General features: G+C 43.5%; 1 protein-coding gene across 6 annotated transcripts in view; it reads left to right on the top strand.

The window, feature by feature from the left end:
• The window catches only part of FGFR3 (fibroblast growth factor receptor 3), a 146822-nt gene that overhangs the window by 86504 nt on the left and 36303 nt on the right, over nucleotides 1–24015 (top strand). For all 6 annotated transcript variants that reach the window (XM_073610931.1, XM_073610930.1, XM_073610929.1 and 3 more), the window contains exons 5-6: nucleotides 6742–6911; nucleotides 23890–24013. In XM_073610931.1, the coding sequence (XP_073467032.1) occupies nucleotides 6742–6911; nucleotides 23890–24013 (294 nt within the window). The remainder of the gene's footprint in view (nucleotides 1–6741; nucleotides 6912–23889; nucleotides 24014–24015) is intronic.

The following is a 24015-nucleotide window of genomic DNA, read 5'->3' as shown; positions in this document are numbered from 1 at the left end:
AGGAATGTAAACCTCCCTTGTAATAGAAATATGGGATGACGGGTCCTCTTTATGGAAAGATCTGGGGTCTATAAGACCACAAATCTCTCCTCATACCTTGCTCTTTTGCTTTAAAAAAAATAATGATCGGAAGTGACGTCATGACCTCACTTTGGTCCTCTAAGATCATAGAGATGATCTGGTCTGTTCAGCTGTATGGCCAGCCGTGTGAACCGTTGGATCATTTCCCGGGCTCATCAGTTAAAAAGGTAAGCCCGAGAAACCCAGGCGAGCGCCGGAAGGGGAACTATAGGATAGGTTGCTCTCCCCCCCCCCCCCTTTTTTGTGTGTATGTGTGTATATATATATATATATATATATATATATATATATATATATATATATATATATATGTTGACACCTAATGTTAGGTGTGTGTGTATATATAATATATATATTATGTATGTATGTATAAAATTATTTATATGTATATTATTCTATTCTTTGAGTCCTGGTATCTGTCATTGCTTTAGTGTTCGTGCTGCAGAATACGTTAGCGCTATATAAATGAGCACCATAAATAATTGTTCTCATTCCTATTTGACATCCTCTTAATTTTTTTGCTTTCTTTCACCAAATTTAGTGTTACTAAACCCACAACAGTAAAATCAGTCTGGATATGCTGTACATGCTTGTTATACTCACTATGGAACCTAAGGGGTAATCATCTGCATTGTGCAAAAAGGCTGTTTGATCCTGTCTTCTCTGATCCTCCTCTTCTTCCACTGTCCCCTGATCATTTCCTGATAACACAGAGTCTATGGGGTCAGTCTGCACATGCTCAGTTTGGTGTGTATTGCTAGAGAGTTTGTTTTTTTTTTTCTTGGGAGGGTGCACGTGATCAGCACTGTCCAGACAGATGGTCAGGGGTCCTGCAGTCTCATAGGGCAGTCAGAAATCTCCTCTTACAAGCTTTAACCAGTGCTTGGCTATACACTGATAGAAGTCACAAGACTGCTATATACTGCAAAGAAAAGGTATTTAGCAGTTTACATTTAAAGCGGACCATTTTTTCAACTTTCCATCTATTAAATGTTCTGCCCTTGTTGTTTTAACTTTGGATTGTAAAACATTTTTTTTTCTGCTAGTAAATACCTTATACAGCCCACTTCCTGTTTCATGTCTGGTCATTAGCCTAGGCTTATGACATCATGCACAGCTCTCTCATGAGAGTTTGCCAGGAAGGGAGGGGAGATGAGTCGTAGGAGGGTCAATGAGACCTGCAGAGCTGGAGGTGTGCCTCTGTGTGTCTGTGTAAATCCAGAAGTGAACAGGCAGCAGCTTTAGCTGCCCACAGTTAAGATGGCTGCAGCCAGACTTAATGGAGATTTCTGCATCATATTTGGCAAGTAAAGAATCACAGTATATATATAAAATAATATACAAAGTGGTTGGAGGGAAGCTTTTAGAATGGCAAAAATGTTTTTATTACAAATTATGTGAGCTGACTGCAGTTCCTCTTTAATTAAATAATTGCATTTCCGTGTACTGTGGGATTCAGATATACTGAATGCAGGGTCCTGGGTTTAGTAACACTTTAACCACTTCCGGACCGCCCACCGTCGTTATACATCGGTACTTTGAAGAGGATTATAGTTGTTATGGGTAGCAGCTAGCTGCCATAACCCGGTATCCCAGTGGGCGGTCCGCTTCAAGATAAAAGTGGTCTCTGCGGCGGATTCGCTGCAAGATCACTTTTATCGGCGGCAGGAGAGGGCTCCACTTACTGGAGCCGTCGGTACCGGCAGAAGCGATCGGATCCTCTCCCTAGCCTGACATGGAGACCAGTGAGGGGAAGATGGCCCCCACCCGTCTCCATATCATTGCAGGGCGGAAGCGACGTCAAAACGTCACGTACACCCATAGCTCTTAAAGGGCCATTTTTTAATTTATTTATGTATTTATTTTTTAATGACAATTTTTTTTATTGCATTTTAGTGTAAATATGAGATCTGAGGTCTTTTTGACCGCAGATCTTATATTTAAGAGGTCCTGTCATGCTTTTTTTCTATTACATTTTTTTTTTTTTTTTTAAGAACAGTGTAAAAATAAAAGGCAAAAAAAATGAGGGAAAATTTTTTTTTTTTTTAAACGCTCCCCGTCCTGCCAAGCTTGCGTGCAGAAGCGAACGCATAGGTGAGTAGTTCCCGCATACGAAAATGGTGTTCAAACCACACACGTGAGGTATCGCCGCGATCAGTAGAGTGAGAGCAATAATTCTAGCTCTAGATCTCCTCTGTAACTCAAAACATGCAACCTGTACATTTTTTTTTAAATGTCGCCCATGGAGATTTTTAAGGGTAAAAGTTTGTCGCCATTCCACAAGCAGGCGCAATTTTGAAGCGTGACATGTTGGGTATCAATTTACTTGGAGTAACATCTTTTGCAATATAGAAAAAAAATTGGGCTAACTTTACTGTTGTCTTATTTTTTTTTAATTAAAAAAAGTGTATTTTTTCCAAAAAAAAGTGCGCTTGTAAATACAGTGTGACAGAAAGAATTGCAATGACCGACCATTTTACTCGGTCCTTAAGTGGTTAATTGTATCTGGCAGAAATTTTAAAGAGTTGTGCTGAAGACATAACCCAGTTTAATTTCCTTGTTTATTCTGATGGATAGACTGCTGTTGCCTTTAGCGCTATCAGATGAGAATGGATAAATTACAGTTCTTTGTTGGTGTTGACAGCAATTCCGATGACTGGAAAAAAGATGCGTAGAATTCAGTTTGGTACAGGTACTCTTCGGAGAATGCTTTGTAAGTTTTCAGGCTCACTTGTTTCTTTGGTATGATCAGTGCAGTAAAACATCTTTTCACATTTGAAAAATGAAAAAGTTTTTTTGTTCTGGCATGTCAAGTGGAACAGCAATGCCATAGTTCTAACAACAGCGCCACCCAGTGACCGGGATTGTATGAAAGTATGCTGGGCGCTATACAGCAATGACTTTTGTTCCCAGTGGTACTTAAATCTTAATCTTGGCAATGATTTCTTCTTTTTTTTTTTTTTTGATGCATCATCTTTAAAAGAAACCAATTTCAGTCTTTAAATAAATCTAAATAGCTAAATATTTTATTGTGCATCCTCTTGTGTAAAAATAATAGGTTGCATGGTTAGGTGAAGCCACTCTGCCTAATGCTGCTGCCTGCATTAGTGGATTTAGGGCTCATTTAGAATTATGCATGTGCCTAGAGGAGAATTTTTTTGTGGTGTTAGGCAAGTACGTTGACATGCGTCAATGTGCATTTCCTTTGTATATTGGCATGCCTTTTAAAGCACTTTTCCATTGTGTAATGGAGTTTAGAATTTGGGGTTAACAGCCATTGACCAAGGCTTGTTAAAGAGGAATGCCAGTCGTTAAAAAAAAAAAAAACAGACACCAGTCCATCTAATTTAACCAATAAAATTGGAAAGAAAAAAATGTATACAATCCTATAGACACAATACTTTTCCCACAGTTAATCCAGTGGAAGGCAAAAAACCCAAGCAAAGCCTACAGCACCTGGTATTCCCATCCAAGGCAATACCAGGTGCCCCGACCCTGCTTAGCCTCCAAGATCAGATGAGATCAGGCAAGTTAAGGGTGATGTAGCTATTGACCATTGATGGTAAGGCTAAAAATTATGGGATATCCAATATTTTACAGTTGTCACCTAAACAGGGGGAGAAGGAAAACCTTCCAAAGGGGACATCCTGTTTCAGTGATCATTCACATGAGTCCCAGCCTCTGTATGAGGTTACAGTCTAATGTCCATACTCACTACTAGGAAGAAGCCATAAATTCATGTTTGGTATGTTTTGTGGAATTTCCAGCACCAATGGTTCACCCACACCTACAAACATGGTGGACCTTGCGTAGGTTCCCTGTTAAGAACTGAACGCAATACCCCAGAACTTCAAGGTGTTCCTTATGTTGGCTAATTGAACAACCTCTTTCCATTTTATAAAATGAATAAGGACTTATGATTGGTTGCTCCAGACCGTTTTTTCCCCATCCCGCTGCCAGAGCTTGGAATCTGTCCCTTTTCTGCCTGTATGCTTGGATGTACATGGATGACGGTGCCTTAGGTTTAAGTCAATAGTACGCATTGTTCTTGCGAAACTCCAATATTTATCATCTTACGTGTTATCGATCTGAAAATTGAGCTGCCTTATGCCAATATTGTCCTTAGGCGTTGACTTTGTCAGCGCAGCACTGTAAATAAAAACGAATGATAAGCTCAACGGGTAGTGTCATTTGTGTGCTGCAATCTGAGAGTGGACATACTGTAGGTGCGATTACGCTGAAAAGCAAATATTTCTACTATTTGCATGAAGCTGGCTGTTTTCCACCAATCCTGGAATTTGCATGTGTTTGTTTTGAATTAAAGGTACTTTACAATGATGTGTATACTGTGGTAAGGCATCCCAGCCAATCATAATGCATCCCTTAATGTATTATACTGAAAACTAGTTGCTTTATGAGCTGTATGTGACAGTGCAACTAATTCTAGTCATAACTATGTAATATTTGACATTGATGTACCATTGCTCTGCATTAACTTCTTTGAGCAGCCAAAGGAGGCATCAGTGTGATAGGAGTTGGATCTCTTTTGTGGGATTACGGATAAGAGAGGCAGTTTGTGTGCTGGAAAGATGTTAAAATTTTTTTAACATCTTTGTTTTTCCATGCTAATAAAAGCTCTTTTATGTGAACCTCATTGTAACTTTCATGGCATGTATGTGGTTGCCCTTTTACGTGCACTGATGACCGGAAATAAGTTATTGGGACTTTGGGTTAAGGAGAATCAGTCAATGTACTCATTCAGGGCAAAATGACACCCCTACCCCAAGAACCATGCCCATCACAAATTCCCTGCACTTCCGTATGGGTGCGCCTTTGATCCTTTCTTAGGGTGCAGTGCTAGTGCCTGAGCAGCCATCTACTAGGCCCGAAAGATTCTGGGGAGGACAACATTAACAACCCTATGCAAGTTTGGTGCAAGCGTATTTTTGACATCTCCAGATGTTTACAATCCGGCTAAGTGGAAATTTCGTACACTATATGGAGATGGAGTTTGCATGTTCTCTCTGTGTTCGGTTGGATTTCCTCAGGGTGCTTCCGTCTAAAATGGCCCTAGTATGTACATGTGTACATTCTGTGTGCGGGTCCCAAGCTAAGCAATAGGGAGAGATTTGAGGAAAGATCTGGTGACCTACCTTGCCTAGATTGACAATTTTATGGAAGAAGGCTTTTAAGCATATTAGACGTTGCACCCAGATAGCTGGCCCTTATGCCGCGTACACATGATCGGAAATTCGGCCAGCAAAACACCGATGAGAGCTTTTGGTAGGAAAATGCAACCGTGTATACGCTCCATCGGACTTTTGCTGGCCGAATTCCAGCCAGCAAAAGATTGAGAGTAGGTTCTCAATTTTTCGTTTGGAAAAAGTTCCGATCGGAAATTCCGATCGTCTGTAGCAATTCTGACGCGCAAAATTCCTACGCATGCTTGGAAACAATTCGATGCATGCTTGGAAGCATTGAACTTCATTTTCTCGGCTCGTTGTAGTGTTGTACGTCACTGCGTTCTTGACAGTCGAAAGTTCAGCAGACTTTTGTGTAACTGTGTGTATGCAAGGCAGGCTTGAGCGGAATTCCGTCGGAAAAACCATCCAAGATTTTTCTGACGGAAATTCCGCTCGTGTATACGCAGCATTAGAATCGTTGAGACTTGGATAGACTAAACCATCTTCGTATATATATATTATTATTATTATTATTATTACACAGGATTTATATAGCGTCAACAGTTTACGTAGTGCTTTACAACTTGAGGGTAGACACTACAAATACAATACACTTTAATACAGTAGGAATCAGAGGGCCCTGCTCCTTAGAGCTTACAATCTAAGAGGGAAGGTCAAGAGGTAATAACTGTGGGCGATATGCTGGTTGAGAAGATAAATGTACAGTTGTTAGGTGGGGGCCAGATAGGCTTCTCTGAAGAGATGAGTTTTCAGGGATCGTCTGAAAGTGGATAAAGTAGGAGAAAATCGGACAGATTGGGGTAGAGCATTCCAGAGGATGGGAAAGGCTCTGGAGAAGTCCTGAAGGCGAGCATGGGATGAGGTGACAAGGGAGTTTGAGAGCAGGAGGTCTTGGGAGGAGTGAAGATGTATACATGAATATATACATGAAGATGATTACTGACCTTGTCTACTTGTTGACTTTAATGGACATGCTGTGGTAAAGTAGATGATGAAGTTTATAATTAAATTTCCTTTAATGGTTTAGTGTATAAAAACTAAGGTTGAGGCCATACTTATTTCAGACCAAAGACATGCTAGTAGGTTAATTGGCTACTGTCTAAACGGGCCCTAGTATGTGTATGTATGAATGTGAGTTGTAAGCTCCTTGAGGGCAGGGACTGATGTGAATGTATAATAAATATATAAAGCACTGCGTAAAATTGACAGCGCTATACAAGTACTGGTAATAAATTGTACCAACTGTCTGTGTTGCTCACATCTACCAATCTACACCTGTCTTTGGTGTCTCCAGGTTAGGTTGGAAAATGAAAGAAGGATTTTGATTGCTGTCGACAGCAAAGACTGTTTTTTTTTTTTTTTTTTTTTTTTTTCCTCCATGCCTCTCAAATATAAACTATAAAAAATAAAAAAATTACTTTGTGATATTTAAATGTCTACTTTGCTTTTTTTTCAGTACCACCATACTGGACACAGCCAGAAAAACTGGAGAAGAAACTTTATGCCCAACCAGCCGCTAGTACAGCCCGGTTCCGCTGTCCTGCTGCTGGCAAGCCTCAGCCCAGCATTTACTGGCTGAAAAACGGGAAGGAATTCAGAGGGGAGCATCGGATTGGTGGAATCAAGGTATTTATTTCTGGCCTCTAACTTGCATCATTCATACCAACGATGAGAGTTTTAGTTTGGTATTGGTGGACAGCTTATAAACAACTTGATCTGAAATCACACAAGATATATTTTTCTAGGAGTAATATTTTTTCAGTTTTTTTTTTTTTTTTTTTTAAATGATTTTCTATATAAGTTAGTTAGAAGGAGGCAATGTGATTATGATGTGCACTCCTGACGGAAGATTTTCCTTTTGAAGTTCCCAGCTCCCTTTTAGTGTCATGGTGCATGCATTCTCTTAAAGGCAAAATGGTTCTTTGCCCATTTAGGGCAAAATAAACTGGTTTTTAATCCCCAATTTCCCGCATTAACTTGCCTTTTCATACTGCTCAGCACTAGGAGCCAAAAGTACTTCCACCAGTACTTCCAGGTATGGAGGAGCATGTGACCCAACCCATGTGACTTAGCCAATCAGCACTGTGACATGGGGAGATTATAGTCCTAGAATGACTGCAGCAAGCTTACACAGGACTTTCCTTGGCTCCTGCTGGCCAGGTTAAATAAACTTGTTTTTCTTTCTCGAACATCACGGGACACAGAGCCACAGTAATTACTGATGGGTTATATAGGTATCACTGGTGATTGGACACTGGCACACCCTATCAGGAAGTTCAACCCCCTATATAATCCCTCCCCCTTGCAGGGATACCTCAGTTTTTACGCCAGTGTCTTAGGTGATGGACGTGTAAAGATGTTCTGTGCTGAGCTCCAAAGGGAATATCCTATATCCTATACTGGGGCAAGCCAGGCGAACCGGATCCATTCAAAGTGTCTTTTCATGGCCGAATTGAATGGTACCCGGGACTCGTGTCCGAAGAAACGAGGTTTTACCCGTAATGCTTCTCTTTTTAGAGAGCTGGACCCCGCAGATCAGAAAATGGCTTTAAACTTCCTAATTTCTGGCGAGGTGCTTTACGGTCCCAGAACTGTTGGATCCCCCTACTGATGGGGGCCCCAGTCTCTGACGGTTTTTTCAAACGGAGCCCACCGTGAGAAGTGAAGATCGGGTCTGTGTAAACAGCACCCTGCGGCTGGATAAGGTAAGAGGAGATTCCACAGAATTTTTGAGTTCTAGTGGCTTTTCTCCTTTAAGGTAAATGCATGCTATGCCTATTGTGACCACCGGGGGCTGCCAAGAGCACAAACCTACACATGCTGACTCTGTCTCAGGTGTTGTAATCGCTGTTTATGTCCCAGCGTCTCAAGCAGGCTGCAAACAGGTAAGGTGGAAAGGGGGATTTCTCATGTTTGAATGTTCCCCCCCAGGCTAGAGAGGGGCCACAGGGGTCTAGAAAGTGGTTATACCACCCGGGCTCTGCGGCCTAATGGCCACCATCTCTCAAGATAGCCGTTCAGGCAGATCTTGTTACCAGCCTCCCTCCCTCCCCCCCCCCCCATCCCCAGCCTTTCTCCGGAAGCATGACAGGAGAGTCGGCAGCGCGGGAAGCGCTCGTTTTTTTTCAAAACTCGAGGGGGGGTGGCGGTAGAGGAGGGGGCGGGACGTCAGCACAGGTGCTTAGACTCCCACTCAGGCCAGCTGCAGGCTATTAGAGGCACTCTGTACAGGTGCACACAACCTTCTGAGAGACACAGAGCTGACGGTCGCATGTAAGGTGGGACACAGGCATTCTCCTAGGCAGCATTTACTGAAGTAGCACCAGACTGAGCATTGGGTAGCAAGGCTTTTAGCCAGACTACATCGCTCAGCGGGCAGTGTTCATTTGTATACCTCACACCTTGTTGCTTTGCACTATGGGTAGAAGAGGTTCAAGCACCCCAGGAACCAGAGACACTAGGGGATCTCGTTTAGGTTCTGTGGGCCCCCTGTCGGCAGCATCCTCCCCCCCTAAAGATGGGCCAGGGACGGCTAGCCAGGGAGAGCCATCGGGGTCAGGGGCTACACCTGCTTCTGGCACTTCAGCCCCTGTATATATTACACAAGAGGTTTTTTCCTCAACCATTAATGGTCTAGAGGAAAGATTAATGGCCGTGATTACGTCTTCACTCAGTGGATGAAAACGCACTAGGCTTTCCTCTGTTCCCCAAGACCCTCAGACAGAGGAGCTCTGGGATAAAGGAGATGAATCCCTTTCAGAGGATCGGGATGGGATGGATGATTCCTCTTTGGAGGATTCAGGTGGAGAGGGACCCTCTGCGACTTCCCAAGAGAGAAAGTCTTAGTGCAGATCCTCACTGGATTGGTCCGCTCCACATTTAAGTTGCCCATACCTGAAACTGCTAAAGAATCCTCTTCTGCTTTGGGGTCACTGAAACCTTTCCAAGCAGCACATGCTTTTCCTGTTCATACTTTACTTGAAAAGCTTATTTATTCTGAGTGGGATCACCCAGACAAACGTTTTTTTCCGCCGAGAAAGTTTTCAACACTTTATCCGATGGAAGAAAAGTTTATTAAAATGTGGGGAATACCGGCTATTGATGCCGCCATTTCCTCCGTAAATAATAGCCTGACTTGTCCTGTAGACAATGCTCAGATGCTCAGGGATCCTGTAGATAAAAGGATGGAATCCCTATTGAAGGATGTTTTCTCCTTAGCAGGATCAGTGGCCCAACCTGCAGTAGCAGCGATTGGAGTCTGTCAATACTTAAGAGACCATGTTAAGCAGGTCATCAAAGTATTACCTGAACAGCAGGCCCAGGGGTTTGCTAACCTTCCAGCGGCCTTATGCTTTGTGGTTGACGCCATTAGAGATTCAAACCTCCCGTCTTTCACTGGGGTTGGTGCATATACGTAGAATCCTATGGTTGAAAAATTGGTCAGCCGAAGCACCATGTAAGAAGCTACTGGCTGGGTTTCCATTTCGTGGTGCAAGGTTGTTCGGAGAGCACTTGGATAACTATATCAAGAGAATCTCTTGTGGGAAAAGCACTCTCTTACCTGTCAAGAAGAAGAGTAAGCGTCCCTCTTTCAAATGGACTCTTTCCCCAGCGCCGGGGGCTTCAGCCTCCAGGCAGTCTCGACGGCCGCCTCCATCGGGGTCCAGAGACAAGAGTCAACCCCAGGGACAAAAGAAGTCCTGGGGAAAGAAGCCTACTGGGCAAAACACTAAGACCTCTGCATGAGGGGGCGCCCCCGCTCACTCGAGTGGGGGGAAGACTGCGACAGTTCTCAGAGCTCTGGCAGGAGGACTTCCAGGACAGATGGGTAATCTCCACGGTAACCTTAGGGTACAAGCTGGAGTTTCAGGAATTCCCCTCTCCTCGGTTCCTCAGATCAAATGTTCCCAGAGACCCAGAGAAGAAGCAGTCGCTCCTTCTAGCGTTAGAGCGACTTTTGTCGCAGGAGGTCATTATGATAGTTCCCGCAAAGGACCAGGGATTGGGCTTCTATTCCAACCTTTTTACGGTCCAAAAGCCAAATGGGGATGTCAGGCCCATTCTGGACTTAAGGGATCTGAACCGATTCCTAAGGATTCAATCCTTCCGCATGGAATCAATTCGAACAGTAGGTCCCACCCTGCAGGGAGGAGAATTTCTGGCATCAATAGACATCAGAGATGCATATCTGCGCTTCGAGGTAGGAGGGCGCCATTTCCAGTTTGTGGCTCTGCCTTTCGGGATAGCCACTGCACCTCGAGTGTTCACAAAGATCTTGGCTCCTCCTCTGGCCAGATTAAGGGCTCAGGGTATAGCTGTCATAGCATACCTAGACGACCTGCTCTTGATAGACCGGTCGGTAGCCTCTTTGAAGGGAAACTTGAGGACCATGGTCAGGTATCTAGAACACCTGGGTTGGATCCTCAACTTAGAAAAGTCTTTCCTAAAACCAGTAAGAAGACTGGAGTATTTAGGTCTGATTATAGATACAAGCCAGGAGAAGATATTTCTACCCCAGGCAAAGATCACTGCTTTGAGAGAGCTGATTCTGACAGTAAGGACCAAGAAGGGTCCCTCAGTCCGCCTTTGTATGAGGCTACTAGGGAAGATGGTGTCTTCATTCGAAGCAGTTCCCTATGCTCAGTTTCACTCAAGAATGCTGCAACACAATATTCTGTCGACCTGGAACAAGAAGGTTCAGGCATTAGACTTTCCGATGCACCTGTCGCATGCGGTGCGTCAGAGCCTCAATTGGTGGCTCATACCCGAAAACCTGCAGAAGGGGAAATCCTTTCTACCGGTTACCTGGACGGTGGTAACAACAGATTTTTTGATTGAAAATGTATACTTTATTTTGCAAGAAAATATACAAAAAACAAATACTTAAACAGGGTACATTCAGTACTGCGACGCAGCGCATAAATACACTACATAACAGTACATTGCCAAGCATACAAATAAATTACATTCATCCTGCGGTATGATGCCTAATGTGTTGTGCAGAGTAATAATACCCCGAAACATCACATCATGCCTGACGCCGCATTACCCTGAAAGCAGTACTTCAAAACAATTTCACAAAAAAATTCGGTCATACTGTCAAATAACATTCAAATGGGCAACGGGTGTGATGGGGGGGGGGTGGAGAAGGTGGGGTAGGGGAGGGAGTAAAAGAGTTCACAGGCCCGAAGCTTTATTTGAACTGCCAAAGGATACACGGGTGGGGGGGGGGGGGGGGGGAATGGGAAAATCTTCAGACCTCCTCTTCCTCCTTGAAGTCCATCAAGTGATAGTCTCTGAGCAGACTGTGAACCAGTCTGCGGCAGTCCTCGATGGACATCCTCTCCCGCTGGTGGATGAGGCGCACCATAAAGCGTCCTTAAAGCAGCACAGCACCCGCCAAGCACCGTCAATGTCCTCCTGTGAATGAGTTCCACAGAAGAGTCCATTCAACACACCAAAGTGTGTGATAGCAGTCTGTGGCATAAAGTCTTTGAGTTCCGGTTCCAAGGCCCTCAACAGGTCCTGTGCAAAGGGACACTCCCAGAAAACATGCAGAGCAGTTTCCTCCTGGATGATGCAAAAGGGGCAGTGCCTGTATCTGCACAGGTTTCTGGCAAAGGGTCACTTTAAAGGAATTTCTTGGTTTACATGTAGATTTATCCCGTCAACTGCAAGAGATGCAAGTGGTCAAATGAAACTTTTTCAGTAGCCAACCATTTTGACCACTTGCATCTCTTGCAGTTGACGGGTGGCTCCTTTTAGCAACACAAATATACTCCTAGTGTGGAATTCATCTTGCATTTCCTTTAGACCCCATTCACCCTTGTGAATGGGGCGATTAGCGATTCAATACGGGAGACCCAGAGGAGGTTCCCAGGCACGAGATGTGGGCAGCAGCCCCATTGAAAGCCACAGGAGGCATGTTGGCTCCACTTTTAAACAACTGATAGTTACAACCTTCTTAATACCAACATATAACTGAGTATTATCTTCAACCTGCAATATTGGCACCATACCGTGAACAACATAACGTACTCTTTCCAGACATGACTGGGCTGGGGATTCCCTAGCCATTCTAACCGCCTCTATACTCACCCTTACACCACCCTTCAACCCCCCCTCCACGCCTACTCTCCTTTAAATCCATTTCCCCCCCTCTCACAACCCCCCCTCCCCACTCACAACCCCCCCCCCCCCCTTTTTAATCATAATGAAACATTATGCTGGGCTTTACTCCCGGAAAAGCAACATATTAGGAGGACCACATTGGCGACAGCATGTCTATTTTTTTTCTTTTCTACCACCATATCCAGCGCCCACAAAACGCCCTTTCCTCTCCAGGAGTAGAATGATGAGTATGAGTCCACTTTATAGTAGAAGTGGTTAGTATCTCCTGAGTATAATTAGGAGGGAGGGATGGGAGTGAGGGTTGAGCCTGATGGTAAAGGGCTCTCCCTGAGCTCCCAGAACTTCAGTCCTGCCTGTGTGGAGTGAGGGCTGCGCTGGTCTGGGTTGTGGGACAGGGTTGGGATGAAAAGCCAGTGGTGAATGTGCCCCTAAAGTGGCAGTTCAGGGGTGCCATATAGTCAGTGTTCAGTCACTTGATTTATGGCACCAAGGTCACTTCACCACAACACACGTTTTTCGCACCTGCCTCTAGGGCCGAGCCTTTTGGCTAGGACCAGGGGAAATTTTTATTCCTGGCCGAAGGGCCGGCCATTGTATTGCACAATGGCCAATTTCACTTCTCCCATCTTCCTTCTCCCCATTTTCTTTTTATTTACCCCTGTGTGTGTCACATTTTTTGTATTTTTTTTGTTTGGTGTTGTCACGTTTGTCACAGTGTGATGAGCAGGGTGTGGGTCATTAGGCCTACTCTGAAAGTCTTGGGAGGGGGTAGACATAGGCCTTCTGGCTTGGTTCGCCCTCCTTCATGGGGTCTCCCTTCGGGGGAGTCCCACCTAGTACTTGGGTGGGTCTGTTTTGGCAGAACCTCCAGAGAACGGGGGTCCGCCTGGTTTCGGCCAGATGAACCCATGTGAAGTACCTCAGTCCCTGTCTGGAGCCTAACGCCCGGGGGATCAGGGTAAGGTCCTTCCCTAGTGGAGGACAGTGTAACCCCCGTTGCACGTTTTTGTGTTTCACTCTTTATGTGTGTGCACTTTTTTTTTTGGCACCAAGTGGAGTTTTTGGGTGTGTTTCACATGCCACTGGCTTTTCGAAAAAAAATAAAAAATTGGCCTACAACCGTTGCGTTACATTAACGTATAATGAGAGGTTTTATTTTTTGTTCTCCTTATCCCCTCTCCTATCAGATACACATTTTGTATCACCTGCTCTTCCCCCTTCTCTTTATGCTATATTTCTGATTTGGCAAATTAATTATACTATTACGCAATTGACGTTTCTTTGTATTGTATATGATCTATATCTTCAATAAAACATGTTTGAAACAAAAAGCAACAAAAGGCTTATCTTGCATGTAATCTCACTGAGCGAATGATCAGCCTCCAATGTCTGCGTCCTGGACCGATCCTTCGCAGGTAATCGCTTCATGATTGATTTAAAGGTGAGCTGACGCAATTAGCTACAGGAGCTGTCAGCCTCCCATTGCTTTCAATGGAGCAGCCATCCACAACTTATCGCTGGGTCTCCCGCATATAGTTGCTAACGGCCACATTTGCAAGTGTGAACGGGGCCTTATGGCCTAACTTGCTTAGCAACTTAACCATTGCAAAGAGACTTTCGTATTTTGAAAACCAGCTGCTTTAAGCCAGAGTAGTACTTTGAGGATAAATATGGAAAAAAAAATCCAACAGAGATTGAGGCCCCCTGACGCAGGGCAATGGTAGGGAGTGGAGCTGGGAACTCAGATGCAGAAATCTTGCCTGCTTCATTACTAAGAGATCCAAAACCATTTTTACACAAGTGATTTAAATCCAGTGTTTCTTGCATTCAGCTTTTTTCTCTTCCTTATCTTCCTGTTCGCAAAACACTGTGTGCTATTTGTCCCATCTACTGCAGATCTTATTAATCTTTAATCGCTGGCTTTTTTCTGAAAACCCTTTCACATGCTTTTGCTGTAGCTGACTGTGAATGGGAAAGTTGGCTACTCTGGAATGTTCAGGTCAGGGTCTGGTCACATGACACACGTGATAAGCAAAAGAAGTACCATTGTGTCTGGTGCCAACAGACAGCGCATAATCCCTTGTGCACACACTTGTCAGAGCTCACAATTACAACGTTACAGGGCAGAAAGGAGCAGAGCATAATAAAAAATAGATCCGTCTGGGAGACGTTTAAAGAGTTTTTATAAGCGCTTTTTAATTCATCTTTTGTGTAATAAAACGCATTAATATTTTGAGAAAATCTGTAGCTGACTATACTTGTGAGGATCTCAAACAGATCTGGCCAATCAAATACATGACTCCTGGTCATTCTCTATGCGCTCGCTGCAAATCCGGTGATCTCCCCAATGTTGATGATGATGCCTAATGCAGGATTATCTCTGTTCATCTCTATATTAGCAGAAATACTGCGTGGAAGGACCCTTTTCTGAGTATAAAGTATACTTTAAATAAAATTTGAAAACCCCACTAAATTCTCTTGTCTATTTATCATAGAACAGCTCTGGCCGCTCTTAAAGAAAAGCTAGCCATACACTTCTAGATATCCCCCATTCAGTGTGCGGGCTAAACGAAATAAAAATACAGCGTAATTGCCATTTCACATTAAACGGTGTGGATGGAGGAATCTCCCCTGCTGGCTATGGTATAAGGACAGCAGCCGCAGCTGTCTGAATACCTGAACAGTGACTGCATCTGGTTGGATGCAGTCAGTTAGACCCCTTTCACACTGGGGCATTTTTCAGGCGCTTTAGCATTAAAAAAAAGCGCCTGAAAGAAGCCTCATCTGCAATCCCTATGTGAAAGCCCGAGTGCTTTCACGCTGAGACCCCTTTCACACTGGAGCGTTTTTCAGGCGCTTTAGCGTTAAAAAAAAAAAAAAAAAAAAAAGCACCTGAAAGAAGCTTCATCTGCAATCCCTATGTGAAAGCCCGAGTGCTTTCACACTGGGGCGCTGCGCTGGCAGGGCGTCAAAAAAAATTCCTGCAAGCAGCTTCTTTGCAGCTCTTTCGTGTTTTTACTACCGGGCTGGGTGCACCGATGACCCGAGCCCTTTCACACTCACACCAGTGTGAAAGGGATCGTAAGCGGCGCTTTACCAGCGTTTTTCAGGCGCTGGCAGTGTGAAAGGGCTCGGGCTTTCACATTGGGATTGCAGATAAGGCTTCTTTCAGGCGCTTTACAGGGGCTTTTTTAACGCTAAAGCGCCTGAAAAACGCCTTAAAAACGCCCCAGTATGAAAGGGGTCTTAGGCCAATAATTTTCCACCCAGCTCAGCTGATTTTTGAATCGACTTTTGTTGCCCCGGGTGGTGCAGACAGGACCACCCGAATTAGCAGGACTCAACCAAAATTCATGCTGTGTATGGCTATCTTTAATGTTCCTCTTTAGAACTAAATAACCCAACCCTACATTCCTCCCCTTCTCCTGATTACAAAACATACTGTGTGTACCACTTTCTGCACCAGTAACACACGTGCGGCGGCAAAAAATCTGGGCTTTAATGCCCACACACCGCACATATGCATTGCTGGGTAGGCAGTGTTTGTTCTGCGCACCCCCAGCACAAAAGCCCGAGCTGTCGAAAATGGCTCTCAGTCCAGTGAAGACATTAGTAGCCAGCGGGGCCTGCTTCCAATCATGTGACTGCCAATCCTGGTGGTCATATGATCGCCGATCCTTGCCACGCCCCTGGGCATTAAGAACTTTTAAAGGGGACACCGGGGGGGCAGGAAGTAGAATTCTGGCCTTTAACTAAAGCCCGGTACACACCATGAGATTATCGGACGAATGATCGTCTGTTTTTTGTTTTTTTGCATGCAAATCTCAGATCATATCTGATGAGTTTACTAAAGTCATAAAAATTCTCGTATGACAGAATAAAAATTCGGAAGTGATGTCATGTGTTGTAATGCATTTGTTTTGCATTTTCGACCGACAGCTGTACTGATTAAACAAAAATCATACAATCTGGCATTGTACGAAAAATATTTTCGTACATGTCCGTTCAAATAATATCGGATGAACTGTCCTGATCGGCTCTCTAAAGCTCTGTACTAACGATCCGATTATCGTACGATCGCTTTGAAGGTGGTATTTTTCGTGCAATTTTCTGATTGTGTGTACAGGGCTTAAACATGCATGAAATGGTTCCCTCTCCCCTCCTAACACCTATATTAACTAGGTGTATATTCTTACCTATTATCAGCCCGCACCGATCCGGTCACGTGATCTCCCCTGTGTCAGACAGTGTTGTCTGCAGGGATGGGAAAAGAGCGCTTGACAACGGCTGGTTATGCCTAGAAGCGTTGACATCACCCATAGGCTCCTATATGGCCAATCTGTTGTTGGTACGCCCTCCTTTCCAACGGCCACTGGCTGGACCAGAGCAGGCTGAAAATAGGAAAGTGTAGACATGTTTTTACACACATGTGTTGGTATAGGTGTTAGGTCGGGGGGAGGGAGTGTTTTTAAGAATAGTTGGGAAAAGCCCAACATCCTACTTTGACACACGTCGGTTCCCTAAGATTGGAATATTAATCTCAGGACTAGTGTACCTTTAACAAAAATCCTATGGGAAAGTGACATGGTACATATTTAATTTGGCCACTTAAGCTGACAATCATACAGATGGGCCAGTAGGATGGTGATGGAAGTTGGAAGGTTCTTGCCAGCTCTCAACACTTACGGAAGGACCTATTAAAGGTATTTGTGTCTGTGGTTTGATCCTGTGGCTAGTTTCTGAATAAGGCATACTATACTTTTATGTCCACCCTCAAATTTTATTCCATCGCTTTCCGTTTACTTAAAAGAATAGTGGTGAAAAAATTGCCAAAGTGTTTGATCTACATTTTTCATGTATTGTCCCTTTTTGATGGTGGCTGTTTTGGGTTTTTTTGCATGGATTCTGCATGGTCAACTGACTGGGGATTTTTAATTTCACGTTATAAACGATGTCCCTGTGGCCCACTGCAGAGAGTTGAGAAGTATTTATTTTAGGCCTAATTTATCCTCTACTGAATTTTCTGGAGGAAAACATGGAAAATACAGACACAGAGCCGAATCCATGTTCAACTGGGCAAAACACGCGCTCTTGGGCTGGAGCCCTAATTCCCGGCCCAGCTTGTTAATTGCAGATTTGTACTTTGTCAGACTTGTGTTTGGCTGTCATTGTGGCCACAGAGGATCTGACCTTCAGCATGTGACCTGCGCCCCCGACCTCCAGACTGAGTGACAGGACTTGCAGAAATATTTTCTGTCTTTCTCACTTAAGGCTTGAAAGCTCTAAGCCCCATGAATGTCTAAACAAAGGGCCCTCTGACAAAGCATATCAGCCAGGGAAAGTGAAGGGCAGCAGAGGATAAACAGTTTAGTCCTGCCTATCTCTTATCTGTTGGCCCTGTTGTCTTCTCATCACACCGCACATTAACACTGGCTAATTGATTACCGCGTGAAAGAAAATGGCTTTACAGTTTGTTTCCAAAAAGCCAATTTAAACAATAAGGAACTTGTCCATTGGAATAGAAGTGGGATATAAAGGTTTAGGTTTGATTCAATTTCAATGAATTGTCTATATGGCATCTGAAAAAGGTTGGTCTAGTTTTAAATAAAATTTGCAACCCACCACTATCCACCACCTTCCTCCTCCTTCTCTATGTAATGTAGATTTAAAGTGTTGCTAAACCCACAACAGTAAAATCAGTGTGTATATGTAGTAAAGCATGCTTGTTATACTCACTGTGGAACCTAAGGGGTTTATCCTCTGAATTGTGTAAAAAGGCTGTTTGAACAGTGATGAAATGAGGAGCAGGATGAATTTTTTATTTTTTTTCAAATTACTTTCAAACAATGTTCATCAAGTCATCAAATATGTGGAGGGGCGGGGAGCGGCCGTCTCGGCTTCTCGCTGAGAGGCTGAGATGGCTATTAGTCCAGGCACCTGGTGGATCCAGACTCCTAGAGTCGGGATGACGCAGGGCTTGGACTGATATTGGTGACGTTTGAAGTCCACTCTCTGCTGAAAGCGGGTCACAGGAGTCAAAATGAATTGCACTTCTGTGACCCATAGGAGAAGCCCAGCCAAACGAGCTCAGGTTGGACTTTTCCTTTAACTACAGTTCAAATGTAAAATCTGCATAAGTGTCCTGCTCCCACCGATGATAGAAAATCACAGCTGCTGGAGGTGCTTACGTGGCTGAAGGAGATGTAGAGGTGGTCTGCCCCAAGCTGAAATCACTTCCGCCCTATATCCGCAGGGTCCTGAAACTTCTCCTCCAGCCCTGTGAGTACCTCCTGCCGTGATTTTCTGTCATCGGCGGGTCCGGGACACTATGCAAATTTGGCATTTGACCAGATATGTATTAATATGAGTTCTAACATTTTTAATAAGCTGCCCACTAGATGGCAGGTTCTCTTTCTACACACACAGGAGCGATGGGGGAAATCGCATTTTTGCAGTGTGACTTGCAGTTATTTATTTTTGTATTGACACAAATCGCACTGCAAAATATTGGTACTCGGCATCGGCAAGTACTTGATCGAAAATTTCGGTGCTCATATTCGCCGATAAAAAAAAACCGTATCGGTGCAACCTGAACATGTTTTATACACATAGAATGGTATTTAGCTGAAAGTTCCATTGGCCTTTAACACACCGTTTGTTAATAATGCATGTTTAATATAGCTTGTATTTTCTGATTTTTTGTTTCCTGTTTTAGTAGTAGGACTAAAAACAGTCTTCCAAATCTAATTATTTTAAGCATGTATCGCAACTATTTTTTTTTTTTTTTTTCAATCAAACTTGACACATGTATATTCTGCTCCACAGAGGGCTTTATTTGCTCTTCAGTATATAGCGTGCTTTGTTCTATGAGCGGTGCTCTCCTGCAGTGTGTTACACATAAGTCAGGCAATGGTCAGTGTCTAACAAGCATGCATTTATTGGAAGAGGGACTGCAGTCCTTTCAGAGGTCCCGCTGACCTCCTGTCACCGTATCTGGGATGCCGGTCAAGCTGTCTCAGCAGCACAGTGGTGACAGGCTCCAGACACAAGCTTTCTGTCTGATAAAATCTTATTTTAGGGCAAAATGTGTGAAATCTGAGCATTGGCGTCTGTCCTCTTACATATAAACACTTTGTTCCCTACAAGCTCTGTAAATACAGATAAAGTATTGAAGGCACTCTAACCTCGGAAACCTTCCCTGCCTAATTCTGTTTAGTTGCAGGAATGTATACATTGGATGGAGTTTATAATATTCCTCTTGGCACAAACTCTGGGTTTATGATTTTCCTGTAATTCTGGCTTCCTAGATAATTGCCGATGGGCAGCTCAGATTTTTTTTTGCTAATTCCTGCTGAATTGTCCAAAATTGGAGTCATGGTGGTTCTGTCTGCACCAGTCGACTTTAAAAATTCAGCTGAACCAGGTGTAAAATAATTGGTAAAACAGTGACTGCTTTCAATGGATGGAAGAATTTGCTATGCCGGCTATTGTGTTGAGACGCCGGCAACACCCTTGGCTGGCTGAATACCTGAACAGTAACAGCCAGCTGTGGGTGAGGAGAGAGCAGGGGCATGACCAAGCCAGGCTGTGTGCGTCAGTGGACACACAATAAATAGTGAATAATAATCCAATAATGATGGAAACAATGGTATTGTAGTTCATAAAACGTGAAATAAACATGACTTCTTCCTTTCAAAAATCTTTAAGCCTCTTCCCCAATCACCTTAGTGCTCTCAGTGCCCTCACCTCAATAATGTAGTATACACTCAATGTGCAGTAATATCCAGATCACTTCTCTCTGGTTAGATTGGTATTCCAAGATTCCAGGGTACACTGTGGTAAGGTCTCCCACTCACGAGGGTATTCTTATTCACCTAGATCTTCCTCCTCTGTAATGGGGGTGTGATCCGTATACTGGGGTGCACTCGTATACCATGTGGGGGCATAGAGGATAGCCCAATGGTGTAATATGCATTAACATCACTTTATGCTTAAAATGCTGCTTACATTAATTTATAATTAAACAAGGACATGACTTCTGGTCCTCGCTCCTACAGACTCCACCCTACGCGTTACGTCATGCATCACATGACTTCATGATGACCATTATTAAATGGACACACACAGCCCGGCTCTAGAGCAAGCTCACACAAGTGCCCCCATAGCAAGCAGAAACCAGGAGCACGGACAGGGAACCCCAAAAGAGGAGGATCAGGGCTGCTCTGTGCAAAACCATTGCACAGAGCAAGTAAGTAGGACGTATTAAAAAAAAAAAAAAATTGCCTTTTAGAACCACTTTAATGCCCACTGCCATGCTGTGTACAAATGGCATTCAGAGGTCAAATCTGTATTAATGTTTTTTTTCACCTAAAATAAAAAGATGTTATACTTGCCAGCTCTCTGCAGAAACATTGCACAGAGCTACCCCTTACCTGCTCTCCTGGGGTCCCCTGCTGACCCTCTCCGCTTTTCCTTCCTTGAGTGTGCCCCCCCATAGCAAGCTGCTTGCTATGGTAGCATAGATATGGGCGCACTCCTAAACCAGACTGTGCGTCTATTGAGACGCACAGTGCGGCTTGGCTCTCTGCTCACATGATTTGATTGACAGCAGCAGGGGCCAATGGCCTGTGAGACTAGGGAGAGAGACTAGCACTGCTGCAGAGGGGCGCAGCGCTGGATCAAGATAGGACTCTGGACTGGAACAAACGGCTAGTGGAGATGTTTTTTAACCTTAATGCAGATAATGCATTAAAGTTTAACTTTAGAACTACTTTAATTTAGAACCATGCCTTTTACCTTTGAACAAACCTGAACACAGGAAGGTGGGTCACCGGCTGGAATTAATTCCAGGACTCCATTGCTGACTGCTGGTGCATTTCAAATTCTTGGAACTTTTCTTGATTAGCCATGTACTAATTGTGGTGACTGTGATCAATGATGAAATAAGAAAATTTATATTCTAAATTCTTTAATGTGAAATGTTAGTTACTATGGCAACTGCATATAAAGTCTCAAATGCAGATACGTTTTTTTTTCTTCCCAACATTCCCATTAAGATAATCTGCATGTGTAGTCTGATCTGAGTCACCCCTTTTCTTGAGCATTTCATATGACTTCCCCTTAAGAGCCTTAATATTTAAATCCTCCCAGGAATCTGTTATTGTAAGTCTACAGACACTAAATGACCCAGAAAAAGCTTTGGATTTTTCCGGGACAGACTCCTGTGCAGTCTCACCGTGCCTGGGATCCTGAGCGTGCCAGTCGGGGTTTGTCTCGGAGGAGAGTTTGGCTGCAACAAAAACAATGCATGAACGTTTTCTGAAGGACCCTGGACCTCCCTTAAAAGGCTGTAATAGTGTAGGGGAGACTAAATGAAAAATTTCCCAAGTGGGACACAGACTGGATAGAAAAAGCCCTGACAGATCGATTAGACGTACCCTACCCTATCCTGAACTACATAAAGTGCTGGATTTGGATGTTTGAGTCAGAGACAGGAAGTGATGTTCATATTTCCAACAGACACACAGAGCATTAAAAACATTATGGTGGTTATAACACTACCCCACCCAAAACTTCACCATATTCAGGGTGCAACATGGTGCCAAGTGACACGGCCCTTACATCTGCGTTGTTTGTACAAGATCTGTGAATGAATAAACTACAAGTCCCATCTTCCACCATGGCAGATGGATTTTTCCTCCAGCTCTCCCACTAAAAATCTATGTTCCTGGTAGGGACATAGAGCTCAAGGAAGAGTCTGCAGGAGCCTGGCATTGCACTCCTAATGCATTGCAAACTTTGGACTTGGCCTTTAAGGCAGTACTCCAGCCAAAAATAAGAACAAGATCGCAATGAATGTATATATCTGTTCAGTTGTAATTAACTCTTGGTGTATCTGTGGACCAGCTCTCTGGGCACCGTTCTGATACACTTGCTAGCCTTTCCATAGAATTTTTTTTTTTTTTAAATACTTTGTTTGTGTTCTCAAACTAATACCTGTGCCTCAAATAATTTGCATACACTCAGAACCTAACACAGCTCTCTGAGGCTCACCAGCTCCTTAAAATGAGATCATTAAGGAATGTGTAGAAATACCTTGTATTCCTCAGTTAGACATATGACATATGTGCAGCGAGGACGTGATGTTATGGGATGAAATGCCCCAGTAAACAGAACTATTTAGAATAAAGATGAGAGAGAGGAGAGATAACATACCTGTAATCCCTGTGATCACACTCCTATGTTTTTAGAGATATGAAGCAGAACATCTCGAAACAACTTACATCTTCCTCCCTGTGCTTAGGTCAAAGATACTCCCACATTCTAAGAGTGCTTGTATGGAATATCTTCTCTCTGATGAATTTCTGACACTATATTGCAGTGTTAGGAACTAATTGAAGGGTCAAGTACATACTGGTTACCTTGTAGATCTTCAAGCTGTCTACATTTTGGTTTGCAATGCCTGATTGTCAAGCAATATTGGAGGCTTCCAGAGAGTTGGTGCATTTTGGCCTAAGTATTAGCATGATTGGAAGGGTTGAAACCTATCTGTGTCCCTGTTGGGGAGATTTGCCTTGATTTTCTGTTACAGAGATGCATTGAAACACCCTGACTCACAATGTGTTGCCTGAACAGGAAGTAAGAAGAGATCCTTCAAATGTTGGCATAGACAACTCAAAAGTGGATAAGATTCCAGCCATTCCACCATTTAAAAGATGTTACTGTTGGTGTCTCCTTGGTAGAGTTTTTCCTTATCTGTTCTGGTGTCAAGGGAAAAGTGAGAGGAAATCTCCTCCTAAACAGAAATACAGAGGGCAATAAATCAGGCAGAGGTTCTAACCCTTCCCCTCTTTCCAAAACTGAATGTTTTCACTAGAGTTGGCCTTTAAGAAGAGTTTGGGCAAACTGAAGTGGTGATTTAACAGTGCTCCAATTTCCCATGTAAAATCTTGGCTGGCAATATTTTCAAGTTCTTATAGCTTGAAGGTTAGCTGTTGTATCATTTTCATTTTACGTTTCCAACTTGAAGATTTAGTCCAGTTAAAGAAATAGCAGTTTGATATTACAGGTTTACTTCAGCCCTAAAGTGAGATTCTGTTGCATGTATTAGTGTGAAACCGAGGTATGCCGTCACGTGTTTGGCTGTAATTGAACCTTTTACCAGGTTTTGCAATATTTTGTACTTGCCATATATTAAATTCTTTATTAATATATTAGTTTGTTATATGGATAATATAAGCTGCACTGTAGCGCCCAATGTTATGCTTTATACATTTAGATTAAAATGAAAAATGTTAACAGATCAGTAATTTAAAATGGTTAGATTTTTGCCCTTTTATGTTTACCGTAGAGGTAGCTTTTTGTCTATAGGCTCCTGGTAGTCCATAAACCAATGCTTGGAGAACATTGTCATCATGCTGGACAACTTGCTGGCCATTCAACTGTATTCTTATTGTTTAATCATTCTTTACAGTTGCGACACCAGCAGTGGAGCGTGGTTATGGAGAGCGTGGTTCCGTCCGATAAAGGAAATTATACTTGCGTGGTGGACAACAAGTATGGAACTCTCCGTCACACTTACCAGCTGGATGTCCTAGGT

Source organism: Aquarana catesbeiana, linkage group LG01 (genome assembly GCF_042186555.1).
Source record: "Aquarana catesbeiana isolate 2022-GZ linkage group LG01, ASM4218655v1, whole genome shotgun sequence".
Lineage (NCBI taxonomy): Eukaryota > Metazoa > Chordata > Amphibia > Anura > Ranidae > Aquarana > Aquarana catesbeiana.
This window is presented reverse-complemented; position numbering and strand designations above follow the sequence as displayed.